The 21216-nt window shown below is 50.8% G+C and overlaps 1 protein-coding gene across 4 annotated transcripts in view; it reads right to left on the bottom strand.

Annotated features, from left to right (window-relative positions):
• The window catches only part of CAPZB (capping actin protein of muscle Z-line subunit beta), a 139491-nt gene extending 131871 nt beyond the window's left edge, over window positions 1-7620 (bottom strand). For 2 of the 4 annotated variants that reach the window (XM_024999272.2, XM_024999269.2), the window contains exon 1: window positions 7513-7620. In XM_024999272.2, coding sequence (XP_024855040.1) covers window positions 7513-7515 — 3 coding nt within the window. In that variant the 5' untranslated portion in view covers window positions 7516-7620. Of the gene's footprint in view, window positions 1-6196 lie in introns of all 4 variants that reach the window. The other 2 variants (XM_005203083.4, NM_176648.4) reach the window with 2 other exon arrangements.
• Between the last annotated feature and the right edge of the window lie 13596 nt (window positions 7621-21216).

Genomic DNA, 21216 nt, shown 5'->3' with positions numbered 1-21216 from the left:
GCCTCTTCAGGGCCGCAGACTCAGGGAGACGCCTCAAGGGGCAGCAGGCCCTGTGAACAAGCCACACCCGACCTGTCTGCCTCTCTCGCCGCCGCCGACAAGGGGGAGAGCCCCTGGTACCTCCCAAGGGGACGCTGCTTGTCACGGACCCCGGCAGAAAGGGTGCGCGCAAAAGCATCTTGACAGACCCTCACTTTTTACACTGAAGATACTTCACTTAGTACCTGCACTGAGTCCTCCGCCCAAATCTTAGGGAAACCTCTGAGATGCTAAGTCCAGGTAACACTAATCTAATACGGATTTCCGAGCAGATCCTAACTCTGAAGGGCCCGCCAAGTTCCACGCCAGAAGAGGAAGCTTTGCAGAGCGGCTTAAGCAGTGGGTGGAGACGGTCGGGCCGAGCCAGTGGACACGCGCTCGCGACCTGCGGTGCGGTGAGAGCTTCGAGGGCAGAAAGCACGGGGCTGGAAGCCCTTCCAATCGCCAGGCGACGGCGAGGGCCTCTGCCTCTCCGGGGTCTCAAGAGAATCGAGGCCACTACCACTTAGCTCCCAGGCGGCCTGGAGGTTAAGTAAAACACCTCTCAACCATCGATGTTAGTAACGTAATCAGTCCTGCTGTACCGACAGAGTACTGGGCACCTTCTACCCTCTCCACGTGTAAACTCACTCAGTCCTCACAATAACCGCCACGAGGCAGGTGGACAAACAGCCAGGGCTGCTGCGGCCTTGGAAGAAATAGTTGCAGAGGAAGGTTCCTCTCAGAGGTGTTCAGAGCTGTCTGAAATCGGGGGGTGGGGGGGGGAGAGGGACCAGGTGATGACCCAGTCAGGCACAATCTCAGACCAGCCTGTTTTTATCTGCCTCCTCTGCTTAGGAGTCACCTTCTATAGGTCTGACTATTGGGTAAGCATCCAGGGAATGAATGACCCTATGGAAAAAGTCACGAGTGACAGAGGCGCCTGGTACCCAGAGCTCAGGCCCCGGGGGCTGGTGGGCCAGGTGATGCAGGAGACGTGAGGGTCGCACAGCCTGAGTGGGACTCGGTGCCACCACAGAGGCAGAGAGGGCTGGGCGGTTGGGTCCCCAGGCTAACCAGACCGAAACCCCAGTTCAGGCATGAGGAGGATATCAAGGTTTTGCAGACACCACTATCTAGGATTTAAACTGCCCAGAAATAGCTGTTGGGTCAGTGATAAAGCATCCTGTCCAAATGCTTGAACAGGGCAGCTCCAGGACAGGTTTCCCGCAGCCCAGACATGATCAATCACGACGGCTCACAGCTTTCCTATCTTCATCTTTCTCACCCCACCCCTTCCTTTTTCCTCCCCGCAGCCACTCGGCAGCCGGGACCCTGAGAACCTTGCAGGGTGATGCTTGTAAACGCCTCCCTCCCGGCTGCACACCACCACCAGATGCCTCTTCCTAAAATACCACGACTCTGCCAGCCTCCTCCAATTTCCACCTGCCCTGTCAAAACTCTAACTTGGCTCCATGCTGTCCCAGATCAAATGCAAACTCCTTAGCTTAGCAACTCAGGCGCTCCACAACTCCCTCCTGAGACCGAGGCTCCCCCACCCCGGCCGTGCACTCTGCAGCTGGTCCCCAAACTCGCCAGGTGACTGTCACCCTGACCTCTGCTCTTGTTCCAGGCCCCTGCACCCCACCCCTTCTTCTCCACCTGGTCATGGTCTCTCCGGGCCTCAGCCCACCCCGTCCCCACCAAGGCTGCCTGGTGTGGTCAGCAGGGTGTGGAGCAGGCAGCGGACTGCAAGGCAAGCCCGCAGGGATGGACAGACGCGGGGCCCGCTGAGCCTCTCCTCTGCTTCCTTCCGGCGGCACTTAGCTCTCTGGGTGCACCTGGCCTCCCCTACTGGACCCGAGCATGGGGATCAGGGCAATTCCCGTCCTTATGTGGAGGGCACAGGACAAAGCAAACGAGAAGCACGGCGACCACGCGCTGTGCGCCAAGCATGGGTTAAGCACGTTACAATGTCCACCTCTTTCTCCCCGGATCCCTATAAAATGCGGCTCTCGCTCTGCCTGTCGAAGGAGAGTACGATCCTCGCTTTGGTCACATACTGAGTTGCAGAAACAGGACTCCTCACCCATCTGCCAAACCTCAGAGCCCATGTCCTGGGGAGCAGCCCCCTCTCAGCAACCACCACTTGCTCATCCTGCATCTATGAGGCGCTCACCAAGTGCCAGGAGCACCATGGGAAGTGTGGGTTCTTGGTGGGACCCAAACAGACAAGGTGTCTGCCCTCGAGGAGCTCACAGGCTCACAGGTGTGGCAGAAGGCACGGACTCCGTTCACGGGGGGCTCCACTGGGCACAGACCAGGTATCTAGAGCCCGAGACACAGCATCAGGCCACGGCACCATGTGGTATCTGGAGCACACAGCGCCTGGTCCACTGTGGTGGAGCAGAGCCTCAGACCCTGCCAGCGACGTGCTTTGTTCAAGACACAGCCCAAAGCCAAACAAACTTCATATCTGCCTTCACCAGGCTGGAAAGAGTAGAGGAAAGGGGTCTACCTCGGAAACCAGAAAACTTGGTTCCTCCACTTAGTAGCTAGACAGACGAACCGCTCACCCCTCTGACGCCCATCTGTTAAATGGCGACAGCAATAGTCATGATGCATGTTAATTATGTGCCGAAAAGCATTTGAAGAGTATTATCTCATTTAATCCTCATAAAAGCCTTATGAGGAGGTACTGTTATCCCAAAGGCTGTCTGGCTCCTAAGTCTGCATGCGATGCTGCCTCCCTCCTAAGGCTGGATGGACCTTCCTAGTGGGGCTGCTGCAAGAGGGCCAGAGCTCCCGCAGCAGGCAAGCCTCCACCTCCTCACCCCAGAGACCTGATCTCTAAAAGCCTAGATTCAGAAACGGCATGGCTCTTACTGATCTTTTTTTTTTAAATTTGGCTGCACCGGGATCCTAGTTGCAGCTCTTGGGATCCTGAATCTTCGTTGCAGTGTGCGGGATCTTTGGTTGCGGCGTTGTGGCTCAGCTGGAAAAGAATCCACCTGCAATGCGGGAGACCTGGGTTCGATCCCTGGGTTGGGAAAATCCCCTGGAGAAGGAAAAAGGATACCTACTCCAGTATTCTGGCCTGGTTAATTCCATGGATGCAAAGAATCTGATACAACTGAGCGACTTTCACTTCACGATCTCTTAGCTGCAGCTCGTGGGATCTACCTGACCAGGGATGGAACCCAGGCCCCCTGCCTTGGGAGTGTGGAGTCTTAGCCCCGGACCACCAGCCAAGTCCCTCGCCGGTCTTATGCAAGTGTGTTCGTGGGAGATTCTGCACACTTTGGACGTCCATGCCCCACTCTCTCACTGGCAGGATCCACCACAAGGAAAAATGGGACCAGAGTCTGTACTGGGGTCCCTGCTGCTCGTAGTTTCTTAGGAACTGAGTGAATGTTCAGCACAGGGGATGGGTGGACCCACACCTGAGTCCCAGATCCAGCACTCACACCAGTCACTCAGCCTCTCCAGCGTCCATCCGGGGATGAGGCAAGACCTAAGTCAGGTTTCTTGGATGACGGCAGATCCTCAATCAGTGGTCACTACCCAGAAGAGAAGGGCTGGATTTCCAGGGCACAAGGTTACCTTCCCCGCTGGGAGAGCTTCCGGTCTGCAGGGGACAGACTGTGGGGCCAGTGCCATCTCAAGGGCGGGTGCACATCCCAAGGCCAGGGCTGAAGCCTGGCACAAGCTCCAACCTTCTCTTAAGTCTCCCACATCACCTCATGCAAGTGTGTTCGCAGCTATATTAATCAAGGCTCTGCTTCCTTAAACTTCAGGTAAGAGTGACATGCCTCCCGGCCAAGTAACGCAAGCTGTGAAGGCATGGACCTGTCTGTCTTGTTCACTGTATGATCCTGTCCCCAGTACACAGACCAGCACACAGAAAGCCCCTCATACGCATGCTGTGTACAGTGTATTAATCTTACCTGTTAGCTCCCAGCACCCCCTCACACCCCACTCTGCTTGATGGCATGCATTTCCCTAAGAAGCAAGAGTCTCAATGTTCAAAGGACCTGCCCAGCCACCATTTCCCTGTGCGCCAGTCATCTGTCCCCTCCCCTCCCCCAGGGGACATAAAAGAATAGGAGTTCTGGGTTATAAACAGGAATATGTGCTTCAGTCAGATGGTTTAGTATCTCCTTCATCTCAAGCCAACTGATCAACCGTGGGCCACTTTTTTGAAGGATTCCACCAAAGAACATCCAGCTGGGTTGAAATGAACAAGGCTGTATATACATGTGGGGTCTGAGCTGTGTGTCTCACCTACAGGAGACCAGCCAAGACACCAACAGTATGGTTTCCCCTTGTCACAGTACAACAGGCTTCTCCTCTCCTCTCCTGTCAGGCCAAACCATGTGGGAGCTGGAGGGACAACTCCGGAGGGGGCCCGGCCCATCCCTGCGTGCTGCAGCCCCACCACCCAGCACCAGAATCATAATTCTAAATTAACAATAATTCCTACATTAGAAGTTAGAGCTGGGCAAGGAAAAGTGCTCTGTAACTATAAAGCACTTACAATAGTGAGATTATTACCTGCTAAGAGAATGCAAAGAAATTCTATTTGCCTATGCATTTATAACTGATGCCAACAAAAATCATGGCATTTTCTCCAAAGTCCAAAGTATTTTAGATTCTCAAACTGCTATTTCCTTCTAAGTTAGATAACTGAGAACTAGCTGGTTTCTCTACCATCAAACCTACGAAAATAAAAAACACAATGGTCTTAATTAATTTACCTATTATGCAACCCTACACCACCATTTCTGCCCTATCCCAACTGGTCTATGTTGGTTTATTAGTCAGAATATTCAAGCAAGGAAGAAACTGAACAATAAGCAGTCAGAAATTACTTACAAGCCTAGGGGGATACTAAGAACAAGTTATTAAGACCATGAGAATGAAATCCAAATGGCTAAGTTCAAGACACGCCCCAAAAGGAAACACTCCGAGCTATTTCCTTCAGTGCCAGGTACTGTTCTAGGCCCCAGGGATATAGACAGGCAAAACAAAAAACAAAACTCCCTGCCCTGAGAGAGTTCACGTCAAGTAAGCCTGCATCACATCATCACTGTTTCACTATGAAACGATATCCCTGTGCAAACGACCAGGACCGCGTCAGTAGCCAGTCAGTGCTGCTCCCCCCTCCCCATATCTGAATGACCATCCTCACTGTTTTCTAAACAGTGTCCTTCACATCCTCAACACACAAGCAGCCTGGGACAATGGGAAGGATGCAGTCAGAGCCCTCTGTCAACTAAACAGCATCTTTACTTAAGTTATCCCACTGTCTGAACCCCAGCTTCTTCCCGTGTAAAATGGGGACAGTAACTGCCTCACAAGGCCCTGGGTGGGTTAAGGGCCTGGCACCTAGTAGCCCCACCCACCCTTCCAGAAAAGGCCTTTTCCCGCCACTCCTCCCATGATCCTTTCAGATTATCTAAGTAAGACCCAAATACAGGATGCTCAGGAGCCTCAAGTATCATCCGGTCCCTTCTGGGTCATTACAGGCATCCTTCCATCACCTCTGGGGCTCAGGCCAAGGCAAGATGCTCCCCACTGCACCCGACCCCCAAACAGCCAGAGATGCTGCCGTGAGCAGGTCCACTGGCCACGCCAACCCTCCTCCCCGCCTCTGCCCTAACAGCAAATGTACAAAACCTCCCTCTGAGTCCTCACCCAGAACTGTCCTGGAGAAGTCCTTCCCCACCCAGGCCTGGGGTTGGGCCACCTCCCCTGCAGTCAGTTCTCCACCGATGCTATCAGAGAAGGCCAATCACAAGGACCACGTTTTTCATCATCACCATACAGGAAGGCGTTAAGAAAAAACCGAGCTGCTCTGAATTAGTCACCCTAGTTCAGCAGCAACATCTCTTCCTTAAACAAGGAACCGAGAGCTCAAAACCCTTTGGGGCCCAAAGTCCACATGCAAACATCTGCCTGCCCCCAGCCTGAACGTTCAGTCCACTCGCCCAAGGCTCCTTGGCCACTTGAGGCAGAAGCCCTCTGGCCCTTCCAATCTGGGTGCTGGGCCTGCCCGGCAAGAAGGTTCCAAAAGTGGAGGGCTGGCCGATGGGGGGCCTAGGTGAAACCTCGGCAGCGCCGAGCAGCTGCCTTCATTACCAAAACAAACAGCAGAGAGGAGCCAGCGGCGGCTCACCTGGTCCGAGGCACCTCCATAATCTGCAGTTCCAACCTTCACGAGTTGACAGTTGAGGGGGAAAGGGAGGCTGCGTCTGCAGGGGTGCATCGTGTCCGGGCCGTCTGCTGGCCTCGGAGCCCGGGGGGGCCCCCAAAGGCGGCGGCCTCACAAGAGCGATTGTGCGCTCATCCCCGGCCCCGCGGCTCCCCCGCCCTCACCCCTCGGCTCGCGCGCACACCCCAGGCGCCCTGCGGACCCCGACAGAGCGCTCCGCTAGTCCCGCGCCCCCCGGCGCCCAGGCGGCGGTCGCGGGGGAGGGCCCGCGGGGCGCCGCGCTGCCTTCCGGACACACTGATGCCCGCCCTGCCCTCGCCCGCTCGCTGCCCGGAGCACCGCGCAACCCCGGGATCGCGTCCCCAACAGGGCCGGGGGGCGCCCTTCGTTTCCCACTGGCGGCAAGGAGGGCGCGCCCCGGGAGGACGTGAGAGGACCACCTGGGTCGGGGGCCCCCGGGCGGGGGAGAGGGGCCCAAGCCCAGGACAGAGTGGGGCCGACGCAGGCCGGGCGGTGAGAAGTCCGGGGAAGGGGGACGGCGGGCGCGGAGGGGGTGACGTCCGGGCGAGGGCCCGGAGCGCAGGAGTGCGGTCCAGACTTGAGACCGCGGAGGGAGGAGACGAGCCAGGCTGAGGCCGCGGAACGGAGGGGAGCAAATGTGGGCTAGAGCCATGGAGAAGGGGCGAACGGGGGTCCGGACTGAGGCCATGGAGAAGGGGGAAAGACGGGGACAGAGGCCATGGAAAAGGGGGGACGGGGGACAGAGGCCATTGAGAAGGAGGCAGAGGCCACGGAGAAGGGGAGAATTGGGGGTCCGGACAGTGGCCACGGAGAAGGGAGGACGGAGGACTGAGGCCATGGAGAAGGGGGCACGGGGACAGAGGCCTAGCCTGGGCTGGAAGAGGAAGAAGCGACAGCCCAGCCTGGGCCGGAGGGACAGGGTATGGGGGCCTAGGCCGGGCCGGTCCGGGGGGAAGAGGGACCACGCCTGGGTCTCCGAAGGGGGTGCCCGGCCGGGACCACGGGTCCAGAAGGGTCTGGCACGGGCTACGGGAGAGGGCAGCCTGGACTCGGACGTGGAGTCCAGCTGGAAGCAGCGGCGGGCGCCGGGGTCGCCCCCAGCCGGGCCCCCTCCCGAGAGCCGGAGGGGGTCCCCCCGGGCTCCGGGCGCGCCCCTCCCCCACCCGGGGAGCCCACCCTCAGCGGGCCGGGCCGGGCGGCGGGAGGGGTCCGAGCCCCGGCGGGGCCCCGGGCCGGGGCGGGGGCCATCAGGCCTTTACCATGGCGGCGGCGGCGGCGGCGGCGCTCCCGGTCCCGGCGTCTGTGGCTCTCCCCCCGCAGCAGGGCCCGGCGCTTCCACTTCCCCGGGTGCCCGAGAGTGAACATCCGGGTCAGCGCCCCCTCCCCCCGCGCCGAGCCGCCGCCGCCGCCGCCTTCCTTCCTTCCCCGCCTCTGCCCGGCCTGGGCCCGCCCCCCACGCAGCCGGCTGTCGGCCAATGAGCGCGCAAGGCCTCGGCGATCGCCAAGTATGGAGCGCGGCGAGGGGGGGCGGGGCCCCAAACCCGGAAGCGAGGGGCGGGGCTGCGAGGGGCGGGGTCTGTTGAGGGGCGGGTCCTGCGGGCGGGGATGCGGAAGGCGCTGGGACCCGGAGCGGTCAGCCGCCACCCCCACTCCCCTGCACGCGCTCGCCCCTGCGGCGCGCCGGGAACTGGTGCGGCCCGCCGGGAGACACGGCGGGGCGAGCGATCCCGGAGTGCAACCCCCGCGCTGCCGATTTTTGCTGCTTGTGGGACTTGCAGCCAGTCGCTGCGAAAAATGGGCCTCGGGCCACGTTCCTCTATGAGCAGCCAGCACACACCGAGCGTGGGGTGCGGCCCCGAAGATCGCAGGGATGAAAGGGACATAACGATCTTTCCCCTGCTCCGAGGATGCTGTCAGCACCACCCAGGCAGAAATGAGAAAATCCGGAACGAGAAACGTCACATGTTAAGAGGAGCGCCCGCCCATTTGCCCAGGGGGGCTGCTTCATTCCGCGCAGGGACTCAAATGTTCTTTTCTCTTCGCTCACCAAGTATTTACGCTTGATCTAGAAGTCAGGAGGCCTGGGACGCTAGCCCCGCTAGTAATAACTGTCTTCCCTAGCTTGCCCTCTCTCTCTCTCTTTTGTCAGATGCAAATCAGGCTACTGGTGAGGGATTGTAAACTACAGAACATTGTACAATGACAGGAATGGGCACCACCAGCCAGGCCATGACAGCCCGCCCCGTCCTCAGGTATAGCTCACAGTCAAGTAAAAACCACCACTGGCATTGAAAGTGACCCAGATAAGTCCCCCAAGAATGATTCAGACCTGTATTAAGAGGATTCAGACAAGGGCGTGGCGTTTAGGAATTTTCTCTTGCTATTTATTGAGCATCTACTGTCTACCAAGCCCTGCTCTAGGCTCTTAAGCATAGAGCAATGGACAAGACGTTCCCTGTTGCAGAGTTTAAACAAGGGAGGGGAGACAACTAGGTACTAAATAAAAATGGAGATGTGGAGGAAAATCAGAGTGAGGGAACCAGCCTCAGATTAGCAAAAGTGGGGCCAAGGAAGGCCTAACTTGTTTTAAAACTAATTTTTATTGCAAGAGACCTGGGTTCGATCCTTGGGTGAGGAAGATCCCCTGGAGAAGGGAATGGCTACCCACTCCAGTATTCTTGCCTGGAGAATCCCATGGACAGAGGTGGGCTACAGTCCGTGGGGTCACAAAGAGTCAGATAAGACTGAGCGACTAACCCTTCATAGTTGCTTTACAATGTTGTGTTAGTTTATACTGTACAGCAAAGTTAATCAGCTATACGTATACATATATCCCTTCTCTTTTGGATTTCTGGAAGGCCTAACATTTGATCAGAGGGAGGTAGAAGGAACAGCAAGGGCAAAGTCCAAATGAGGACAGTCCCTGGTGTGTTTGTGGCACAAGGAGGTGGAAATGGGTGGCTCGGATTGAACACGGGGAGAGAGGCAGGAGCGGAGTGAGGTCAGAGAGGTGCAGGGCAGGGACAGGATCTGGCCTGGCCTTTCAAGGGATGGGGAGACTGCTGTGTTCTGAATGGACTGTAGGGGGACTAGGGCCATTGGAAAGCCCTTTCTGTATGAAAGGCATTTGTTATTTATTTCAAAAGCACTTATATGGGACTTCCTGTGTGATGGGCACTCTTATGCACTCTACAAATAATAACATTTAATCCTCATAACAGAGGCCTGGGGAGATAAACCCTAGGTCACACAGCAGAGAGATGCAACTCTGGGCATGAGAAGAAAGGAGTCAGGATGATGCTAAAATTTTCAGCTTGATCAGCACCAGAAGGATTTGCCATTTATTGATCTGTGGAAGGTTGTGGGGGCGGTGGAGCAGAAGTCTGAGTATTTTGGTTTTCTTTTTTTTTTTTTGAGGGGTTGGCTAGTAAGAATCAGTTTGGGGTAAGTTATGTTTGAGTTGCCTTTCAGAGGTTTAAATAGAGATGTCAAGTAGTCAGATATGAAAGTTTGGAGTTGGTGATAAATTGATGAGAAGTGTCAGCTAATAAATGATATTTTGAGGTACTTAAATGCATAAAACACCTAGGTGAGCTGACTTAGGAGGTGAGCATAGAGAGAACGGAGTGAGTCTACACTCATGACCCCAGGTCTGATCACATCACTCTCCTGCTCAAAAACCTTTGAAAGTTAAGTTCACTCATAATAAGAGGGCCTGGAAACCAACCCAGAACTCAGGGACGGGCTAGTCCATCCCTCTGGTGTGGCCCCATTTCCGCTGCGTTCTTGACTGTCTGGCATCCTCAGTTTGCCTGTAGCCCTATTCCCTCCACATTTCAGCCTGCCTGGGAGTCATCCTGCTGACTTTTGTCCCTCTTATTCTCTGCATCAGTTAGTCCTATTAACTGGCAGATTCTTTTGTGTTTCATAGCTTAGCTCCTAAGACAGAATCCAGTCAACTCATCTCATCTTTTAATAATGACAGATCGTTGGGCAGGTCACTGGCCGGCTCCACAGACTGGCTGCCCACAGATCAGAGCCCGCCCGTTAACCAGTCATCTGTTGCTATGAACATGGGGGCGTGAGGCATTAAGCAGCTACTTTTGAGGGGCTGTGGGTAGGAGGCAAATTCCATCATTACTTTTGGTACTGTTTCTTCTTTCCTCTGTCCAAAGCCCAACCTCGTGTCATAGTCTTCCACCTGCCATACCTCCTTTACCCCTCTCTTTTCTTCTTGGCCAACCCTGGTTAAACTCAGCTCTTCCCCTCCTCTCTGCCTGCATCAGAATATCTGAACACTGATGGAAAATTAAAAGTGACAGCCATCATTTTAAGTTGATGTCCACTAGTTTCAAATGAGCCCTCAAACCTGCCTAGCCTTCCTACTGTATTTTCCTGCTGTATTCAGTTCCCACACTCCACGAGGACGATTTTTCAGTCTTCTTTCTTTGTCCCTTTCTCATCTTTCATTCTAAGCAGATGAGCTGGTGTCTTACTTCACAGACATGATGGAGTTAGACAGAAACCTTCTCCTCTACCAACAATTCTGCACCTTCCCCATGTTCTCTTCCTTCCCTGATTTTTAAATTGAAGTTGTTTCTTGGAAGAAAAACTATGACAAAGCTAGACAGTGCATTAAAAAGCAGAGACATAACTTTACTAACAAAGATCCATATAGTCAAAGCTGTGGGTTTTCCCAGTAGTCATGTACAGATGTGACATTTGGCCCATAAAAAAGGCTGAGCACTGAAAAATTGATGCTTTTGAATGGTGGTGCTGGAGAAGACTCTTGAGAGTCCCTTGGACTTCAAGAAGATCAACCCAGTCAATCCTAAAGGAAATCAACCCTGAATATTCATTAGAAGGACTGATGCTGAAGCTGAAGCTCCAATACTTTGGCCACCTGATGCGAAGAACCGACTCATTGGAAAGACTCTGATGCCGCGAAAGATTGAGGACAGGAGAAGGGGGCAAAAAAGGATGAGATGGTTGGCTGACATCACCAACTCAGTGGACATGAGTCTGAGCATACCCTGAGAGACAGCGAAGGACAGGGAAGCTTGGCGTGCTGCAGACACAACTGAGCGACTGAACAGCAACAGTTGATTTACCATATTGTATTAGGGAAATACTCTGGTGGCCTGGGGGTTAGGACTCTGCACTTCTACTGCAGGGGGTTTGAGTTCAATCCCTAGTCAGGGAACTAAGATACCAGAAGCCATGCAACATGGTCAAAAACAAAAAACAACAACAACAAGACATATTTTTAGTGTCAGGTACACAGCAAAGTGATTTATTATATATGCGTTTTTTCAATTCTTTTCTTTTATAGGTTAGTACAAGGTATTGAATATGGTTCCAAGTGCTTTTTAAAAAATTCATTTAAGTATAGTTGCTTCACAGTGTTGTCTTAATTATTGCTCTACTGCAAAGTGACTCAGATGTATATATGTGTGTGTATATATATACACACACATACACACACACCCTTTTTCATATTCTTTTCCCTTATGGTTTATCACAGGTTATTGAATATAGTTCTAGGTCCTTTTGCCTTTTTTCCCCCAAATATTTTTTTGTTTGCTTTATTTATTTTATTGACATATAGTTGATTTACAGTATTGTGTTAGTTTCAGGTATACAGCAAAGTGATCCAGTTTTATATCTATCTACATATATACATATATCTATACATATACAGATACATATATATATACATTGGGGCTTTCCTCAACGGTAAAGAATCCACCTGCAATATAGGAAACTTGCAGGAGAAATGGGTTCGATCCCTGTTTGGGAAGATCCCCTGGAGGAGGAAATGGCAACCCATGCCAGTATTCTTGCCTGGAAAATTCCATGGGCAGAGGAACCTGGCCAGCTACAGTCCGTGGGGCCGCAAAGAGTTGGACATGACTGATCAGCTGAGCAAACAGCAAACAATATAAGACGCACAAAAAGGGCGTTACCCAGAAGTGTGCCAACGTGGTTTCTTTCTTCTTTCAATTAAGTCTCCACAGCTGGAACTGTCGGGTTAATAAATGCACAGTTGTTGCAAGAGCTGAGACTTGTTTAAAATCACCTCTGAAAATAAATAAATAAATAAATAAAAATAAAATAAAATCACCTCTGATTTTAACAGGCTAGAGCCTGCTTCCTGAGTTGGGGATCTTCTCATTACTAAAAGTGGTTATAGATGTTTTACTGTGTCTTTTGGAGATATAAGAGAACCCTAGAATTAGCCAGCTTTTAAGCCCTCACTTCTCTGAATTCTGCAGACAAGGAGTTTACACCATATGCCTTGAACATCCTAACTCCATATATTGAAGGTTCAGTGGGATTCAGTTCAAGGATCTTTGTTACCAAGAGTCCCAGGAGGGAAGCAATACCACCTGGCATTTCCATCTCCCCATCACTCAGCTGACTTAGTGGTCTTTTCTAGCACTTAAGTCTTCTTCAGACATTTAGTTTGGGTGGAGTGGAGCCCATCCCCAGCTCCCGAGGACAGGAGCCTGATTGGCTGAAGCCAAAACATAGCCTGGGTTTAGGGCTAGGCCCTTGACCAAATTTGGAGCACAATGCTCCCCGCAGAACACTACACTGAGTGAAGCCAGGGGATGGCTCATCAGGTAAATTTGAGAAATGTAGAAAAAAAGATTCCTGCTTGGGGGAGTCTCTTTTTTTTAAGAACCTCAGTTATTCCATCTCCCCCCAGATGGGTTTTTATTTTTTAATTTTCAAATTAAAATTCTAAAAAATTTTAAAAATTATTTATTATTTACGGCTGTGCGGGGTCTTTGTTGCTGCACAGGCTTTTCTCTAACTGCGGCGTTTGGGGGCTACTCTTCACTGCGGTCACGGGTTTCTCATCGCGGCGGCTCCTGTTGCCGCGCAGGCTCTAGGGTGCATGGGTTTCAGTGGTTGTGGCCCCGGGCTCTAGAGCTCAGCAGTTGTGGTTGTTCACCGGCTTAGTTGCCCCTTGGCCTGTGGGATCTTCCTGGATCAAGGATCCAACCTGTATCTCCTGCATTGGCAGGCGGATTATTTTTACCACTGCACCACCAGGATCGCCCTCCCTAGATTGTTGAATGATTCCCTCTCAACTAGAGGATGACTGTGGTTCTAAATATGCCCAAATGTCTCATATGTTAAAAAAAGAGGAAAAGCCTGCATGGATGCCTCTAGCCCACGGCCCTGTCTCCTGTCTTTCTCAGCTACAGAGAAAGACAGTATGTCCTGTCTCCTACCTTCCCTTCTAGTCCGTCACTTCTGCACAGAAATGACCCTCAGGTCACCCCTCCTTGTCGAAGCACACACGGATGTGTTTCAGTCCTCAGCTCCTTGGACTCCCCAGTAATAATCGACACTATTGGTCATTTAAAAAATTAAAAGACGCTTGCTCCTTTTTAAGGAAGGAAAGCTATGAAAGCATATTAAAACCTAGAAACCTAGAAAGCATATTAAAAAGCAGAGACATCACTTTGCCAACAAAGGTCCGTCTAGTCAAATCTATGGTTTTTCTAGTAGTTATGTATGGATGTGAGAGTTGGACTATAAAGAAAGCTGAGCGCCAAAGAATTGATGCTTTTGAACTGTGGTGTTGGAGAAGACTCTTGAGAGTCTCTTGGACTGCAAGGAGATCCAACCAGTCCATCCTAAAGGAAATCAGTCCTGAATACTCATTGGAAGGACTGATGCTAAAGCTGAAACTCCAATACTTCGGCCACCTGATAGGAAGATCTGACTCATTGGAAAAGACCCTGATGCTGGGAAAAACTGAAGGCAGGAGGAGAAGGGGATGACAGAGGATGAGATGGATGGCATCACCGACTCAATGGACATGAGTTTGAGTGAACTCCGGGAGTTGGTGATGGACAGGGAAGCCTGGCGTCCTGCAGTCCATGGGGTCACAGAGAGTCTGACACGACTGAGCAACTGAACTGAACTGACCTGAACTGGTCAGTCACTGCTTCCTCTTTTTTTTTCGCCACACCACACAGCTTGCAGAATCTCAGTTCCCTGACCAGGAACTGAACCCATGACCCAGTGGTGAAGGCACAGAGGCCCAACTACTGGGCCACCAGGGAATTCCCACTTCTTCCTTCTTGAAGCACTCTGGTCCACAGGCTTCCCTGATATCAGGTAACTCTCCTGGTCTCAGTCGCACCTCTCTGACTGCTCCTTCACTGTTCTTTGCAGACTCTCTACCCTCTAAGTGATGGGGTTCTCGCCTCCTCTGACCTTGCAGCTTCTCCTTAGGCAATCTCACCACACCCATGGCCTGAGTTGCCAGCAGGCCTCAGTCATGAGCCCACCCCTGGGGCTGGCAGGATAGGGACCCCATAATGGAGTTGGGGGGACTGTTTCAATGTAATGAGGGGGGACCAGGGTACTATTACCAAAAGAAGAAGAAAGGATGCTGAAGAGTAGAAACGCAAAAGACCAGACGGTCACGACAAGCATGCATTCTGGGGTAAGCTCATGCAAATGATCAAAACAGGCCCCTTTTAGGTCTCATAAATTTCTTATCATTGGAATCCTAAGCAGGACTGATTAGAGGTCCCCCAAATGCTGATTTCCTTTGAAGACAGAACATTACGTGGTTTGTAGGGGCGGCAGTCTTGGCTAAACCGCTTAGATCAACTTCTTCCAGCCCTCAGCAGCTTGAAAGTACATAGCAAGAAGCAGCAGTGGGGGCGGGCGGGGGGGGGGGGTAGACAGACCACTAGCACTCTGGTTCTCTTAAACACACCCCCAAGTCTTCAGCGCCGTGGGGATGCTCTGTCAGAGGATTAGACATCACCTTCTCGGGGCTTTTGTTTTTGCTTTTCTAATAGGTACCTGGGAGAACTCACAGCTGCCTTCTGCTAGAGCAGAACTATTTGTATCCTGACCATCTGTGGGGTCTTGCTCAGAGTTAGAGCAAGGCTTCTCACATGTGGGCCAGCTGTTGGAGTTTTTATTGACACATGCATAGTTGGGAGAATTCATGTTTTGTTTATTAAACTGGCCAGCCAGCCACCCACCAGGCTTGGGATGTCCTCAACAGTGCACCTAAGGCTAACTCTTCAAACCCAGAAGAATGGTCACCTCCTCCTTCGTGTTTTGCCGATCACCTCGAAAGCTGCGTTTGGGGGCCTCCTTCTCTGTGTTCCCATGGAAACTCTGTTCTTAGGACACCTTTTCATTTGTAATCTGCCCCTACTACTCTCCGGGCTGCCTGAGGCAGGGACCATGGCTCACATCACAGAACAGATCTGGAATATGGTGCCCGTCAAGTGCGAAGCCAGGAAACCTGGGTCCCCCACAACTCTTCCAAGGCACTCATCCCTCATTCCAGTCAGGCACAAAATGCTCTCAATGAAACTAAACCAGCTGCAGAGCTGATGTAGGAGCTGAAAAAAAGGGCAAGACTTTGTCATGTGAAAACCAGTCGAGTGAAAGGCTAGAGCAGCGGTCCCCAACCTTTTTGGCCCCAGGGACCAGTTTTGTGGAAGACAGTTTTTCCATGGACCCGAGTGGGCGGATGGTTTCAGGATGATTCAAGCGCACTGCGTTTATCGTGCACTTTATTCGTATTATTACTATATTGTGATATATAATGAAATAGTATACAGCTCACCATCATGCAGAATCAGTAGGAGCCCTGAGATTGTTTTCCTGCAACTAGATGGTCCCATCTGGAGGCAATGGGGAGCGGCTGTAAATACAGGTGAAGTTTCACTCACTCATCCACTGCTCACCTCCTGCCATTCAGCCTGGTTCTTAAGGGACCATGGACCGGTACCAGTCCATGGCCTGGGGATTACAGATCCCTGCTGCTGCTGCTAAGTCACTTCATTTGTGTCCGACTCTGTGTGACCCCATAGATGGCAGCCACCAGGCTCCCCCGTCCCTGGGATTTTCCAGGCAAGAACACTGGAGTGGGTTGCCATTTCCCTCTCCAATGCATGAAAGTGAAAAGTGAAAGTGAAGTCACTCAGTTGTGTCCGACTCTTAGTGTCCCCATGGACTGCAGCCCACCAGCTAGATCAAAAGACCAGAGCCACAACCGATTGGGAGTAAAATATTTTAAAATACCGTTTCAGTTCAGTTCAGTTCAGTTCAGTTGCTCAGTTGTGTCCGACTACTTGCGACCCCGTGAATCGCAGCACGCCAGGCCTCTCTGTCCATCACCAACTCCCGAAGTTCACTCAAACTCACGTCCATCGAGTCAGTGATGCCATCCAGCCATCTCATCCTCTGTCATCCCCTTCTCCTCTTGCCCACAATCCCTCCCAGCATCAGACTCTTTTCCAATGAGTCAACTCTTCGCATGAGGTGGCCAAAGTATTGGAGCTTCAGCTTTAGCATCAGTCCTTCCAAAGAATACCCAGGACCGATCTCCTTCAGAATGGACTGGTTGGATCTCCTTGCAGTCCAAGGGACTCCCAAGAGTCTTCTCCAACACCACAGTTCAAAAGCATCAATTCTTCGGTGCTCAGCTTTCTTCACAGTCCAACTCTCACATCCATACATGACCACAGGAAAAACCATAGCCTTGACTAGACGGACCTTTGTTGGCAAGGTAATGTCTCTGCTTTTGAATATGCTATCTAGGTTGGTCATAACTTTCCTTCCAAGGAGTAAGCGTCTTTTAATTTCATGGCTACAATCACCAGCAGTGATTTTGGAGCCTAAAAAAATAGTCTGACACTGTTCCCCCTGTTTCCCCATCTATTTTCCATGAAGTGATGGGACCAGATGCCATGGTCTTAGTTTTCTGAATATTGAGCTTTAAGCCAACTTTTTCACTCTCCACTTTCACTTACCATAACACAAAACACGAAACACTTAGGGATATATTTAATGAAAGATCTGCAAATCCTGGGTACTCTGAAAACTAGGAAACATTGCTGCGGGAAATTAAGTGAAAATGAAAGTCGCTCAGTTGCGTCCAACTCTTTGCGACCCCATGGAGTATACAGTTCATGGGATTCTCCAGGCCAGAACACTGGAGTGGTCAGCTACTCCCTTCTCCAGGGGATCTTCCCAACCCAGGGATCAAACCCAGGTCTCTAGCATTGCAGGAGGATTCCTTACCAGCTGAGCTACCAGGGAAGTCCAGAGGGAAATTAAAGATCTAAATAAATAGATATTGAGCGCCTAAGAATTGATGGTTTTGAACTGTGGTGTTGGAGAAGACTCTTGAGAGTCCCCTGGACGTGAGTTTGAGTGAACTTCGGGAGTTGGTGATGGACAGGGAGGCCTGGTGTGCTTCGATTCATGGGGTCGAAAAGAGTCGGACACAACTGAGCGACTGAAGTGAACTGAACTGATACCCTATTCATGCATTGGAAGAAAATATTGTTACGATGTTCATTCTCCCCCAAATAATCCATAGATTCATTGCAATCCTATTCAAAATTACAGCAAGTTTTTTTTTTTCTTAAGAAATGAACAAGTTGATTTTAAAATGCATATGGAAATGCAAAGATCTTAGAATCTTGAAAAAGGAAGAAATACATTAAAGGACCTATATTATCTGATTTCATGACTTACCATAAAGCTGCAGAAATCAGAACAGTGTGGCGTTAGCATAAGCATAGACACATAGATCAATGGAACAGACTAGTCCCAAAATAGACCTGTGTATAGACAGTCAGTTTTTTTCTTCCTTGTTTTTGGCCATGCTGGGAGGCTTGCAGGCTTGCAGGATCTTAGTTCCCTGACCAGGAATTGAACCCAGGTCCTCAGCAGTGAAAGCATGGAGTCCTAATCAGTAGACTGCCAGGGAATTGCTAACAGTTAAAAGATTTTTGACAACAATGCCAGTGTAGTTTATGGGGAAATAGCAGCATTTTAAACAAATGGTGCTGGAAATAAGTCTTGACCCTTACTGCACATAAATATTAACACAAAATGGATCACAGACATCAACATAAAAACTAAAACCATCAAGCTCCTAGAAGAAAATGTGAGAGAAAATCTTCTCCACATTGCACAGACCAAGGTTTTTTTAGGATACAGAAAGTGCAAGCTAAAAAAAGAAAATAAATTGATAAATTTAATTTGGTCAAAATAAGAAAATTCTGTTTTTCCAAAATAACGTTTTTAAAAAAAGGATTTGATAGCCCTGTGAAGCATTATTTAAATTCATGTAGGATTTTTTAAAAATTTTGGAAAGAAAATAGTATTCTCTCCACTGCAGAAGCTTGAACCTTTCTAAGTAAATAAACACACGTATCAGCTTTATTTTTTGTTCAAGTGAACCAATGGCATGCAGAGCATGAGAGGACCTTGGTTGAGGTCATTAACTGTTAGGCCCAGGCTAGACATAGTGACCTATTTATGTAAGGCAGACAATACCACTGTGGTCAGAGAGACTCCACATTTTGGCCAAAAAGGAAAGCAAAGGCCAAGGCAGAGAAGCGGTGGTAAATATGTGGTCTGGTAGGTAAAGCGACTGTAAGCGGCGCCAGTGGTAAAGAACTTGCCTCCCAGCGCGGGAGACCTAAGAGACACGGGCTCGATCCCTGGGTTGGGAATAACCCCTGGAGGAAGGCACAGCAACCCGCTCCAGTGTTCTTGCTCAGGAAACCCCACAGACAGAGAAGCCTGGCGAGCTACAGTTCACAGAGTCGCACAGAGTCAGACACGACTGAAGCGACTGAGCTCACAAGTGGAGAAAACGAATCACCAGGTGTAAAGGTAGGCAGACTGAGAGTCAAACGTGAAGGGGAAAACGAAGGGCATGGTGCAACAGGGTGATTTAGACAGAGGCCTGGAACGACGCTAGCGAGGGACCCGTTTCTAGTATCCATCGTGCCGCCTTCTTATAACTTAAGGCTGCCGGGGAGGGTCGGACGTACTTGAGCTAAGATCTTGTAAGGCGTGGCCTGGCTTAAAACCAACCTGAGAAGGAATTCCCTGGTGGTCCAGTGGCTAAGATCCTGCCCTCCCAATGCACGGGGCCCACGTTTGATCCCTGGCCAGGGAACCAGGTCCCAAATGCCCTGACTAAAGATCCTGCATGCCACAGCTAAGACCAAGCAGAGTCAAATAAATAAGTATTTTATTTAAAAATACGTTAAAAAAACCTGGGGCTCCCCTGGAGACACAGTGGTAAAGAATCGGCCTGCCAGTGGAGGAGACACAGGTTTGATCCCTGGTCCAGGAGGACCCCATGGAGCAAGTAAGCCCGTGCAGCACAACTGCTGAATCTGCTCTGCAGCCCGGGAGCTGCAGCTCTTGAGGCCCAGTGCCTCTAGAGCCTGTGCTGCGCAGCTACAGAAGCCACTGCCCTGAGACGCTAAGAGAGGATCCCCTGCTCACTGCAACTGGAGAAGAGCCTGTGTGGCCTTGAAGACCCTGCACAGCCAAATAAATAAAAAAGCAGCCTACGTGAGAAAACTCTGATCACCAAGGGGTTCTCTTCGTCAGGCACCACTGCCTGGACAACTGGCATGGCAGATCCTCTGAGCTTTTATCTTGATCTTTATTTGTTCTCCGCCCCACACTACTTACGACTGCTGTAGATACGTGGCACTGCCAGGCTACAGATTCACCTTTTCCATTTCCTCTTCCTGGGCACAAGAGCTGTCTACATTTCCTGGCCTCCCTTGACTTAGGCTGTGGTCATGTGATTGGGCTTTAACAAATGAAATGCGGGGGGAAGTGATATGGGCATCTCCAGGTTTGCCCCTTGGGACCTGCCCTGTTCCCTCCCTCTCTCTGTTCATCAGCCAGCTGAATGCAGGGCATACAAGAGAGGACTCCAAGACAGAGCAAGCTTGCATTCCATCCAGGAGAGTCTACTGGAAACATACAGATTATGTCAAAGGGAAAAAAAAAAACGTTTATTGTAGTAAGCCACTAAGAACTGACGGTTGTTTCAGCAGCCAGCACTCCCCTGACTAATAACGGTCTAAAAAGCTACTCATGACAGCTTCCAACATAGCAGGAAATGATTGGGATGATATATTTATAAGCAGGATTTCCATGAATGTGTTAAGCAGGATACCTCAAGTAGAGTCAGTGAAGATGAACAAAGGTCCCATAACTACAGAAAGGTGAGCCAGGATGTGAACAGAGTTGTCTGATCCAAAAAGCCTACACTTTTTTCATTCTGATCTGATTCTGTCTTGCAGTTTTAAGCTTTAAAGAAGTACTATGCTTTTCTCACCCCCTTTTTCACATAACCCTGAACGAAGAGGTGTTTAGATGTTTTGAGTGATGAGCACATGATGACAGACTCTAGGCTTCTGTGTAATTTACTCCGTGGCACATTTGTGCTACATATTCCGGCAGCATGTCTACCACTTTCCATGAACCAGTGAGGTTGGCTGTAATGACACCCTGTAATCCTCATTTTTATATCAACATCATCCCCAGGTACTCAGAGGAGGGCAACTAAAATTATTATTTTCTGCAGGATCAACCTAAATGTTTACCAGTCTGGTAAAAGATTTTGGGGACCATGCCACAGAGGTACCTAACTCTTCCTTCTTCTGCCCCTCCCTTCCTATCTCAACCATTTCTATCATCAACTGGGCTCCATACCTCTTCTCCTTGAATAATTGCATCTTCTTTCTCCCTGCAGTGGTGAGGGAGAAGGTGACCTAACCTCCACATCCTAGTTTCCACTTCTGTAAAATGAGTATGTGATACCTTGAGTTGTTGTTATCGGGTGTGGCGTGCATGCTCAGTCGTGTCTGACTCTTTGCAACCCCAGGCTCCTCTGTTCATGGAATTTTACAGGCAAGAATACTGGAATGTGTTACCATTTCCTACGCTAGGGCATCTTATTGACCCCAAGTCTTCTGAGTCTCCTGCATTGGCAGGCGAACTCTTTACCCCTGTGCCACCCGGGAAGCCCATGCGATACATGCCACATACAATTGTCATGAGATTTAAATAAGATAGGCAATAAGCTGGTGGCACATGTGGTATTTGATTTTATGCATGATCCCTTCTCTTGCCCCCAG

The sequence above is a fragment of the Bos taurus genome, chromosome 2, assembly GCF_002263795.3.
Source record: "Bos taurus isolate L1 Dominette 01449 registration number 42190680 breed Hereford chromosome 2, ARS-UCD2.0, whole genome shotgun sequence".
NCBI lineage: Eukaryota > Metazoa > Chordata > Mammalia > Artiodactyla > Bovidae > Bos > Bos taurus.
This window is presented reverse-complemented; position numbering and strand designations above follow the sequence as displayed.